Here is a 12,499-nt window from a genome sequence, read left to right as displayed (position 1 = left end):
TCAGTTGCTTTGATGAAATATCCTGGCAGTAAGCAGCTGAGTGAAGAAAGGAATCTGTTTCCCCTTACAATTTCAGTGTATAGTGTTGATAGTCAAGAAGTCTAGGTGGCTGAACTTCAAAGGCTGGTCACATCACATCCCAGCCAAGAGCAAGGAGAAACCAATGTGTCTGTACTCTTCTTGCCCATTTGTGCTCAGCTCCATTTCTCCACTGAAATTAACAGTTCAGGTCCCTCTATCTAGGGAATGGTGCTTCCATTCTAGACAGGGTCTTCCCATATGACTCACAGACCTGCCTATAGGCCAACCCAATATAGTCCTTCTCTGAGACTCTCTTCCAAGGTGATGATCACTTGATTCAAGCCAACTATTTATGCCAACCCTCTTTCTTTCAGTCCTGTTTGTGTTACAGTTTGAGAACTATTTCTAATTAGCATATGAATGGTTGGTGTGTCATCTGGGAGTTCTGAAGTCTTAAAATCTGTTTACTCCTTAGTACATAAAAATTTCCTCTGCAATCCACTTTATTGTCATTAATTTTATTATTGTCTCATTTTTTTCTAATGAATGAAACCAAGCAAATACAAAAATAACTTCAACTAACTTTCTGTGATAATTATTTTCCCAATTAAAAATCAATAGATACTACTATTTTCTTTTATGTCTCACTTGTGGCTAGGATTTTACTACCATCAGCAGCAAATGCTTGTTGACTGCTCATGATGAACAAGTGAGTTTACAAAACATTTAGGTATAAAATCTCACTTAAGCAGGGCAGTGGTGGCACATGCCTTTAATCCTAGCACTTGGGAGACAGAGGTAGGAGATGACTGTGAGTTCAAGGCCAGCCTGATCTACAAGGAGTTCCAGGACAGCCAGAGCTGTTACACAGAGAAACCCTGTCTTAAAAAACCAAATAAAATCTCATTTAACCTTCATAATGGCCCAAGAGAAACTCACATGTTACTCAGTTGTTATCAACACCATTTCACAAATGAGGCAATGAGTTTTAAAACACCAGTAATTGCTCTACTGGGTAAATTAGTTAAGCAGCAGAGGAAAACTCAAGTCTCTGCATTTTGGATCATGCTGAATTTCACCACAAGATTTGACTATTATTTGATAAAGGAAATAAGCCAGAGATGTCTTAAACTGGAAATGTATAGATTCCATCACTAGCCCAAACTATAAAGACAGAAATAATCAACTGCAGAGTATTGGAAGAAAAAGTCCTACTTTTTAAGTATCATTCCTCTGTTCTGGGACTTCAGGGTGAATTCAACATTATAACATTTGGTACCAAAGCAAGGTATTTCCAGAATCTGTGAAGAATACAGAAAGAAACATCATGGGCTTGTGATTACTTTATGACCTCTAAAAATTTGAAACTGAGGCTAGAGAGATGGCTCAGTGTTTAAGAGTACTTGCTGCTCTTCTAAAGGACCCAAGTTAGATTCCCAGCATCCCCATCAGAGGTTCATAACTGCCTGTAACTCCAGCTCTAGGCAATTTGATGCCCTCTTCTGGCCCTACGGGACACTGCACTCCTACCTATCTATACAAAGACAATAAATACACATAACTTAAAATAATAAACACAAATCTCTAGTACTAAAATTGAAACTTAAATTAATTCAAAAGAACAAAGCCATTAACAAAACCTCTAAGGAGAGTGGAGTAGCCCTCCTTGAGAGGAATGGTTTACATCTTCTATCTGATTTTGCTCATGATTGTGAAAGGATGTGTCTCTTCTGCTATTCTGAGTTCTCCTCTGGGGTCCCTGCAAGAGGACAGGTTAACAAGAGAGAAGTATATAAATGTAGTTATTGTACATGTTACAGTACATGGAAGAATTCCCAGGGAAGGACAGTGCAGTGGTCAGACCTGGATGTCTCCACAGTAAGGATGAAGAAAAGAGTCAGAGAGGAATGCCATTGAGAAACAGCAAGTCCCATTGAGGGACAGTCTTCTTCTTGGCTTATGTATCTCCCAAGAAATGAATGTCTTTGAGTGTAGGGATGGCACCGCTCACCTGTCACACAAGGGTCTTCTAACTGATCCCCAGAGCAGAGAAAGCCCTTCTTACATGTGACATTTCCCAAATGCTTTCATTTAAAATATTCAATACAATGATGGAAGAAGTAGCTCCGAACTTAGAACCTGAGTTCCATTCTCAGCACCCATTTCTGATGGTTCACAACTGCCTGGAAATCTGGATCCAGAGGATTTGACACCCCTTTTGGCCTCAACAGGCTCTCACAGAACACACACACATTTGCATACACATGCATGCCCACACTTACTTGAAAAACATATTCATTACAGCAAGGTATAGAAAGTCCTAAATCCAAAAGAAATGTTTTTGTGATTTTAGACAAAAATTGAGAAAGGTGTTATTTATTCTCAGTAGTTCTGAAGCCCAAAACTATGCTGGAAAATTGAAGCCCATTGTCAAGAGAAAAATCACAGGATTACACATTTAAAATGTTACCACTAGCAGTTCTGTCTTTTATCCTTAATAGCCACTTATTATTCGACTACATCCTGTAATGTGAGGGTGATGGAGCCAGTAGACAGGAGTCCAGGGTGCAGAGCAGAGAAGGGTGCAGTGTGGCTGCTCGGGTGTCTGCCCTGTGTAAGAAGCAAAGCCCTTTAGAGAAACAGGAAGCGGTTGTGACACATGCTTACAATTTGTTATAGCTTGTAGTCTGAAACATCTTTCACCATCATTTTAAATTTCTTGGCATGTTGATACAGTATGCTACACATTTCTTTTTTATGTGCTGTTAGGTTTTTGTGGTGTTTTAAGGTATATTTTTATCTTTATTTATGGGGGGTGCACATGTGAGTGGGGTCCACAGAAACCTGGAGGGTGTTGCATTTCCTGGAGCTGGAGTTACAGGCAGTTGTGAGCCACCTGCTGTAGGAGTTGGGTGCTGAACTCTGGTCCTCCTCAAGAGCAATACTTGCTCTTAACTATTGCGGTTTAATAAGGATCAGGATAAACGAATAGGCTGAATAAATGTTTATTTAAGAGAAATAACTTAAAACCTAGACAGATGAACACCACCAGGTTCCACCAGATGCTCTCCTCTCTGAGTCCTGCCAGCAAGAGAGAGTTCCAGGCTCCTCAGAGCTAGTTCCACAGGTCACCTCCGCCCCTGGCTCCACCCCCCAATGGGCGTGGTCAGTGCCACAGAAGGAGACAAAGTGAATATCCCACTACATTTAACTGCTGAGCCTTCTCTCCAGCCTTGGGTTTTGTTGTTGTGTTGTGTTGTGTTGTGTTGTTTGTTTTGGTCTTTGGGTTTTTCTGGGGTTTTTTTATTTTTAAATTACTTGCTCATCAAATAATTGAGCCACCAGGCTCAGACCACTTCTTTTCATATTGATATTGCCAGCTTATTTATTATGTAGATTATGTGTGTTTTTCCAGTGCCACTCTATTTTGAATGGCAATTTCATTTGCACTACCATTTGCCAGGTTGAAGATTCAACATTCAGCTCTGTTAAGCCAATTTTTTTTTTTAAATATTGGAATTAAGCCTTGACAGTTTGCATACAACTGTGAAAACCTTGAACAGTCACCGTTGATTTCTGTATTCTTTGTTTTGAAGTTTTCTGATTCAGGGTTCTAGATTAAAGACAATATTTTTGAAGATGTTTGGGAAGTATTTCCTATGAACACTACAGCCTCTTCCTTCTCACATAGATACAACTCATCCTTCCCCCCAACTAAACTATGAACGGCCATACCAGGGTGCTCTGTATCCTAAACTATGAATGGTCATAGCAGGGTGTTCTGTATCCTAAACTATAAATGCCCATACCAAGGTTCCTGTATTCTAAACTATGAATGGTTATACCAGGGTGTTCTGTATCCTAAACTATGAATGGTCATACCAGGATATTCTGTATCCTTAGCTCTGATTTACACTTGTGACTACAGTGTGTCCATCATAATTGTAATTGTGTTTCTACACACCATATCCTCACAGAGAGAACACAGGGAGAACAAAAGAAAAAGAAAAGCCTCTCAGAAAACCTGGTCCACTCTGTTCAGACTCCTTGCTCCTAGTCCCTCAGAGCCTTCTCAGCTTTTGTGGATTTCTGACCTTAATACTCTGTAGTTTTCATTGCATGGATATTATATACATAAGCCTAGGTTTATACCAGATAGTTAACACTTTTTTGTTGCTATTGCAAATTATGTGATACCCTAATTTATATTTCCAGTGACTTATTTTGTGTGTGTGTGTGTGTATGTGTGTGTGTGTGTGTGTGCATACATACATGATTTTATGATGTAGAACCTTACAGTAGTTTTTTTTTTTTTTAATAGTAATTGGCTATGACCTTTCAATGTAGAAAATTTGTGTTTTAATTTTGTCTGGGGTATTTGTTGTTTGTTCTTAGTTTTGAGACAGGGTCTTACTATATTAGCCCAGGCTGCTCCAGACTTGCAGTCTTCTATAGTCCGTGCCCCTCATCAAGTGGCCAAGTGGCTTGTTGGTAGCATGTTGAGCATTCTTTATGCACCTTCTCCCTACCCTTCCAGGCTCAGTATCTCTTCTTTCTCCTGCTTCTTTTGTAGAACTTCAGAACTTCAGTGATACTTAACAAGAAAACTGAGAATAAATGTTAGTGCCCACATTGTGACCTTACCATGTGACCATTAAGCATGAAATTTGCAGGTTTTATTGTTGTGATTTCTTGAGACACCATCTTTCTCTTTAGACCATATTTGCCTTGACCTTGATTTTCAGCCCAGGCTAGTCTCCAGCTTGTGTTCCTTCTGTCTCTGTGCTCAAGTGCTGAGATTATAGGTTTATATCACCATGCCCAGGAGTGATATGTTTTTATAGACTCTTTAATAAGGTGAATGAAATTCACTTCAATTTTAATTTTCAGAAATGTTTTTACTATACATGGATGGATGTTGGAGTTTGCCATGTGTTTCCTACATCTGGTGCAATGACCATATATTTTTTTCCCATTCAGTATATTGTTTAGTAAATTACATTGTTTAGTCTGTGACTGTTTAACCTTGTACTTTCTCAATAAACCTTTTTGATAGCAAGTATTTTAATATTGGTTGTGGTGGGTAGTTAGAAGTGCTTACTACTCTTGCGAGGGACCTGAGTTTGATTCCTAACACCCTCATCAGGGATCTAGCATCCTCTTCTGGCCTCTGTAGGCACTAGCACACACATGTACATACACACACACAGAGATACATAATTTAAAATAAAAAAAATAAATCTTTAAACACTATTGAATTCAGCTTTTTTACTGGAGATACTTGAAGTGATATATATGAAAGAGATTAATTTGTAATTTTATTTTTGCTTTTTGTTCAGTCACTATGACCTGATATGCTCTTACTTAAGTTATAATTCAAAAGTACATGGAAATAAATATAATTATCCATTTTATTCCCCAGAAGCCCAAAGCACTCATTATACCATTTATCATTTTTCTTCTGCCTATTTGCAGCATAAAAATTAATACAGCACAAAGTGAGTGTTAACACCATCTGTGCACAAAGGAAACCCCTTAAAATAATTTGTCTATGATTATCTTTATATTCATAAAATAAGTTTAAGGCTGGGGTCTAATTGTACATGGATATTAATTTTTTATTATAAGAGTTCTAAGCTTAAATTTTGATAAATAAACCTACAAATGTATGTTTTAAAATATGAGTGGATATTATGAGACAAGCTGATGTATGTCTTTTTGTTAGGGGTATTGATGAAGTATGCTATTTGTGTGGAAAGTATAATTAGAATGATTGCACATTTGTTGTCTTACTCAGAGTCATAGCAACATCATGTGTACTTAGGTAATGCTTCCTAGTGTCAACAAGGCTAGTGTTTAGGATAAATCTTTCTAGATTTGGATTAAAAAACATAATTTTGGATGCTTTATTTTGTCTATGTATCTAACATGTACATCACGTGTGTGTGTGTGTATGTGTGTGTGTGTGTGTGTGTGTGTATGAGAGAGACAGACAGAGAGAGAGAGAGAGAGAGAGAGAGAGAGAGAGAGAGAAAGGGAGATTGGTCTCTGTGGCGTAATGTGGTATCTTTTGTTTGGTTCATTTGATCTATCCTCAAGATGGGTGCAAAAAACCCTCAAGATGGGTGCAAAAAACACAGCATTTAGCATGACAAATAGAGCTATCCTGACCCAAACACATCACAAATACAACCTGGGGAATCCCTGGGCTCTACTTTTTGGTGCCAATAAAATAATATCCATTTCACCACTCAGAGTTCCTTTCAGTTTATACTTTCCCAGCCTATTAAAGCCAGTAGAAAGAAAATGCATAAATGAAAATATATGTAAGTATGTATGAGCCATGTAATGACAACTGTGGTTATGTATGAAATGAGGCATTTGGATATTCATGGATGTTATTTTTGATACACGAATATGATGTGTTTTATTTTAGGTTTCCTCAAGAACTAAACATGGGAAAGATAAGTGCAGAAATCATGTGGTCTCTCTTTGCTCTCGATATGAAATATGCTCTAGAGGGTAAGTCCAAACATTTATCTCTATTTCCTAGAATAAGTGTAAAGTAAAATATGGATTACTGTGTTCGGCTTAGTTCTAAAGCATGTTACTAAATGGTAGAAGATGAAGGTCTCGAAGTACTTAACACATTTTTTTCATCAGACTGCCCAAGTTGCAATCTCATGGTACATGTTCCACCTGTAGAGATGTGCAGAGGCAGAAATATTCCCTTGAAAAATTTTCCCCAAAGTGAACCACACTCAGGATGGGAGAAAAGTACTGTTCCAGCTATTTGACTCTGTAAATTTGGAAATGATTCCTGTAGATAGATGTGGCTAAAGTATGGCCAGTACTCATGCAGTCAGTAGGAAACCTTTTCTCCAGGATCTCCAGGATCTCTGTACTTAGCAAATACAAATCAAACAGTGGAGAGTCAGAGAAGTACAGCCTTAAGTCAAGGTTGTTTGATCATCCATCTACACATAAAGGTATTGGGACAATCAACCAAACAGCCATATTTGAACACAAAACCTAGTAGAAAGCTTCTTGAGATATAGTCAGCAAGTGTGTAGTGAGACAAAGGACACTAACTGACTTCCATCCCATTCAGTACAAGGTGGGACAAAGGAACATTAGCCAAAGTCTCTTTCTTGAGCAGGACAATGAAGGAGCACTGCCCACACACTGCCCAGCACAAGCACTGCTGTGGGCAGTCGGTTGCCACAGGGAAGGGGAAGAATGATAGCAATGGAGGTCTGGGGGGTGACTCTTCTAAATCAGACGAGGTAGAGACAACACAACTTTCAAAGAGCTGTAGGCAAAGAGCATTTCCTTCACAAAGATCAGAATAAGAAATAGGTGTTAAAAATCCTGAGGTAAAGAACAAAACAGAAATAAAGTCAACATAAGCTACATTTGAGGAAAGAAAAGTCAGTGCCTAGCAAGAGGTAAGTTTAGAGAGGCTTGTAGGGATGAGTTTATAGGGCCCGGAAGGCCATACAAGAGTCTTAACTGTGCCAAGGTGATTGGCAAGCGCTTGTCTTTTCAGATATACAGCTTAGGGAAGTATTCAACCATTTTGTGAGTTTGACTAATGCAGTAGGACCAACCAGAGTCTGTGCTACTTGAACCTCTGCTTTTCAGCTTCACTAGAATGTAAATGTGATGTCATCAAAAAGAATACTCAAATCTAACAAGTGAGACACATGGTGGTTTATAATTTGGTTTTCTGGTAAATCAGGATCTGCCACCCACAACCAGATAGCTTCATCCTAACCTTTAAAATCATTTCAGCACCTCTCACAGGTACAGCCTCCTGAGTATGAATGGGGTCTTTCTTTTCTAACATGTGATGGACCCATCCAGTTCCTAGTCTCTCCTCCCTCCAGTCACATGCTTTACAACACTTTGACTTGACTCTTTGTGATCTGAAAACACTCATAAAAATAAGTCAGTAACCAGCAGTCTACCAAGCTACTAAGACTCCCCAGGCAGCCTCTACTCCTATGGGTCTACTCCATGCACTCTCCAGCCCTCCATGAGCTCCCTTGGACATCTAAAATGTTGGAGTCAGCAGTAGAATTTTCAGTCCCCTCTGTCCAAACCTGCTTCTTCTCCATGCTTCCTGTTGTAGCTCTTGTCACAGCATTCATCTAGTGACCTAAGCCAATCAGTAAGGTCAGCACTATTCCTTCAAGTCCTCATCATGACAAAAGCTCATTCTTCATTATGGCTCTCATGCCTGTGTTCTCAACCTACTAGCCTTCTCATATGAAAGATGTTTTTAGTGTTACACCCTCAAATGAGACTTCCTCTAACACAGTAGTATATCTATGTGGTCTATAAGGAACTATAGAATTTATTTGATAACTATATAAGGTTACCAATGGAGCAATAGAAGTAGCCATGAAGGAATGACCATCTGAGGTGTTGGGGCAAGCTGTTTGCCTAGCCTTACATGTACAACTAGAGGATCACATTGGCTCAAAGGATTGGATAGTGGAGAGAAATGGCTCCAGAAGAACTGATGATTTAGGTTCATTTCAAGGTGACAGTGAGTGCCAGTGTGTCCCCATGTTTGCTACTATAGAGACTTACTGAAATACATTTGGTTATTAACCTTATTACATACCCTTCATTATCAACTTGACAAGCCCTACAATCAGGTGAGAGACGAAGCCTCTGATGGAGAATTACCTACATCAGATTGGCCTAGGGGCATGTCTGTGGAAGATTGTGTCAATCACAATTAAAGTAGGAAGACCTAGCCCATAGTGGGAGGCTCTATCCATAGGCCAATGGTTCTGGGATATATAAGAAAACTAGCAGAACAGAGTCTATGAATGAGCCAGCAAGCAGTGTTCCTCCATGGTTTCTGCTTTCAAGATCCTGCTATGACTTCCCTCGCTGATGGACTGTCATATGGAAGTGTAATCCAAATAAATTATTTCTTCCTCTAAGGTGTTTTCATCAGTGTTTTACCACAGCAACAGAAAGGAAGCTAGATCAATCATCTTTATTTAAAAAGAAGTACCAATCCAGGTGTAGTTACCCATGCCTTTAATCCCAGAACTCAGGAGGCAGAAGCAGATGGATCTTTGTGAGTTCAAGGACAGCCTGGTCTGCATAGTGAGTTCCAGAACTGCTAGAGCTATATAGTGAGACCCTGTCTCAATAAAACAAAGTTTTTAAAAAATGCCACTTTTAGACAAGTAAGTATATGTATCCAAAAATATAAAACTTACGATTGTAATCTTTGAAGCAGTTAAATTAGAAATGCTAAAAGTAAAATTTTCTCTAGCTTTGATCAGAAGCTTAGTAATTATAAGTTAATAATTCCATAGTACAAAAGCAGTAACCCTACATTTTGAGATTCTATCATCAAAAAGTAGCCCAAGATCAATCAATCAATTAACATTTTATGATTTTCATAACCATTGGGAATAAGAATCTTCTGAGCAAGAAGTTTTGTTAATTTGACTTTCCAAAAATAGATGTAATTCACATATATAATCTACCAACTTAGAGTATATATAATTCAGCAGTTGTTGCCATTTTACATTTGTGAATATTTTCAGGAAGGCCAATGTGGTAACATAGGGGATTGTTATCATCTGTTAAATGATAAGGCTTTACATTGTGTCAGGATTGGATTTGTCATCTTGTATTCAGAAAACATCAGCAGAAGCTAATATATGCATTTCTGTAAGAGAAGTTGTAAATTAGACAACCTTGTACAAAGAACTCTAAGGACAAAACCAGAGTCCATCGGCATTGCAGCTGAGCACTTGTGGGACTGCAAACTGGGAGACAATGAAAGATTTGAGAGTTGAGGGACAAGATACAAAATGCTTGATCACTTACTAGTCTTTGAGTTTGATCAATTATCACACAAACTCTCTAAACATTAGCTTCTTTTCTAGGAAATGCTTGGTAATAACAGGTTAAGGGTTGCTGTAAAGATTGTGTGTGTGTGTGTGTGTGTGTGTGTGTGTGTGTGTGTGTGTGTGTACCACCTGCATGTGAGGGGTGCTCACAGAAAGCCCAAAGAGGGCATCTGATTCCCAGCAGCTCGAGTTACAAGTAACTGTGAGGTGCCCATAGTATGTGCTGGGAACAGAACTCAAGTCCTCTGGAAGAGCAACAGATGTTGAACCCTCTCTCATCCCAAAACGAGTCTTTAACTTACCTTGCAAGCTCTTGAGCATTGTGCTAATGGAAGGAGAATGTTTCAGTTACCATACAAGGTGTTAAAGACTCCTCAGAATTTCCATGGTTCTCTGTCAGGGTTCAGTGGTAGTTGAGAGCAATAAAGATATGTGACAATCTGGAGCTCTCCCTCTCCCTTTCCCATCTCAACCTAATAGTGTCCTCAAGAAACATCTCCATCTCTTTCTTACATTGCATGTACAACAATCCATAAAGGAAACTGAAAAGTAAGAACATCTCAAGAATTCAAGGCATGTACTGAAAGGCAGTCCTCAGGCAGGCTCTTTAACATGTGGTTGTATTCTGCCTGTTTGCCTCATAAAACATCGTTAAAATTAATTGACTGTGGATCACTGCTTCAAGACACTGACCTAGATGGGCTGTGTTGCTCTTACATAATTTGCCTTGTGGTGAAAGTGTCTGAATATGACTCGTGAGCAGCTCAGATGAAGTCAGGTCAACAATACGGAGCTGGCTAGGACCTAAGGACTGGATGTTTTAGGGAACAGCTTTTTGTCCTTACTACGAACTCATCAGCTTCTAATTAAAAGATAAAACAACTTTATTCCCATCCTTGATCAACCTGTTTGAGGCAATGCATTTTGTGTTCATGGTTGGCATAAATCACCTTTCAAATTCAATATGCAATAACGATGTAATGTGTTGAAGGGAACCAGGTACCAGAAGACTCTTGTTGTCCTGATAAAACACTGGATTTAAACAACTGAGAGAGGAATTGTTTATCTTGGCTCATGTTCAAAAGGATTCAGGCCATCACAGCAGGTGAGCATGATGGAGCAAAGTACTCACATCATGACTTCCAGGAAGCAAAGAGAGAATGTGGAGCTAGTTGGCTTTCTTCTCCAAGGATGGTCTTGCCTGCCTCCTTAATACTCCCTCAAGAGTACAAGCAGAGGCATACTTCCTTAATTCCTGCCTCTCTTTCAGTCGGTCAGTCAAGGTTAAGATTCTCATGAAAATATGGGGAGGAAAGTACAGGAAGTAAAGGGTGCTCAGATCGATGTCTGACCTCATGCTGGAACACAGTTGGTCTGCAAGGTTTCTTCCATATAATATCTCTGGAGACAGCAGCCAGGCCAAGCTCTAGCCTATGGCACCACTGCTCTGTGTTTGCTTCAGTTTGGTGCAGTTGGTGAAATGTACCACCCCTCAGTTTCCATATTTGCATACTGGCTGAAATCCTACAGATAAAGCGTTGAGAACAGAGCAACAGGCAGGCATTGGAGAGAGGGGAAGAGGTGCCCAGCGGTTAGTAAGTACTAGACAAAGATTAATTATTGATAACCATTATGGTTTTTAATGCAAGAATTAGGCATCTAAATGCCTAGATACTCATGTTTAGTGAAATGTTTGACAAGTCAGAAAATCAATGGACATTGTGTTCTTGTGTTAATTAAACCTGGCTGCATGGAGTTCTTAAACCTGGCTGCCTCCTAATGTGGCATAACACAGACTTTCATCTTTCAAGTGCTTAAGTGACAACTTTTGCAGGATCCAAAAACAGGAGTCAGACATTCAGGGTCAGGTGTTGGGGGGGGGCAGATGTAGGGTTCAAATGTTAGGACCCAGATGTTAGTGGGCCAGGCATTGAGGGTCAGACATTAGGGGTCATGGTGTGGTGTTTAGGCCAGATGTTAGAGGCCCATAGGATTCAAGGTATTCCTAAATAACAATTATGTGAAAGACTGCTTAGTTAGAACTCCTTAAAATACTGATTCTTAAGGAGATCGTGGCTGAGCTTCAAGTTGTATTAGAAAGTACTTAAGAGTGACAAGGGTGAGTGACAGATTCTGTTGTTTCTGCCTAATTTACCACATTCTCTGACCAGTGCCTGAACTGAGCTGAAAAAGTCATGCCCATGACCCTGTGTCTGAACCTCAGAAATGCAGGGTTGAGGGGTTGGGTGCCAATGAAAAGAAATCTGTCTAAGAACCACCTTATTAAATTGGCTGAGATGAAATTAATTATAATGTACAAGACACAGTCAGCATTTCACCTGGCTTGAATCTCCTTGATCAAGGTTGTTTACTTTCAGTCTGTGCAGGAACCACATGGGAAGGAATATCATTAAAATGCAATTTTGGGGTGATTGGACTTGGGCTTGGAGGGGCTGTTCTTCATCTCTGTGTCATGAGGTGATGGTGAGGGGGCTAGGTAGCAATGATCCCCAACAGTGCATTTGAAAATGAAGGCTGAGTTTTATCTCTGTGTCTTTAATCGCCAATGACAATTGTCAATTCCATAGGTA

General features: G+C 39.4%; 1 protein-coding gene across 1 annotated transcript in view; it reads left to right on the top strand.

Moving 5' to 3' along the window:
- Unc13c (unc-13 homolog C) overlaps positions 1–12,499 on the top strand; it is a 400,087-nt gene that overhangs the window by 261,773 nt on the left and 125,815 nt on the right. The window contains exon 17 of the mRNA XM_051197944.1: positions 6,458–6,543. Within this exon, the coding sequence (XP_051053901.1) occupies positions 6,458–6,543 (86 nt within the window). The remainder of the gene's footprint in view (positions 1–6,457; positions 6,544–12,499) is intronic.

This window comes from Phodopus roborovskii, unplaced genomic scaffold (genome assembly GCF_943737965.1).
Source record: "Phodopus roborovskii unplaced genomic scaffold, PHOROB, whole genome shotgun sequence".
Classification (NCBI taxonomy): domain Eukaryota; kingdom Metazoa; phylum Chordata; class Mammalia; order Rodentia; family Cricetidae; genus Phodopus; species Phodopus roborovskii.
This window is presented reverse-complemented; position numbering and strand designations above follow the sequence as displayed.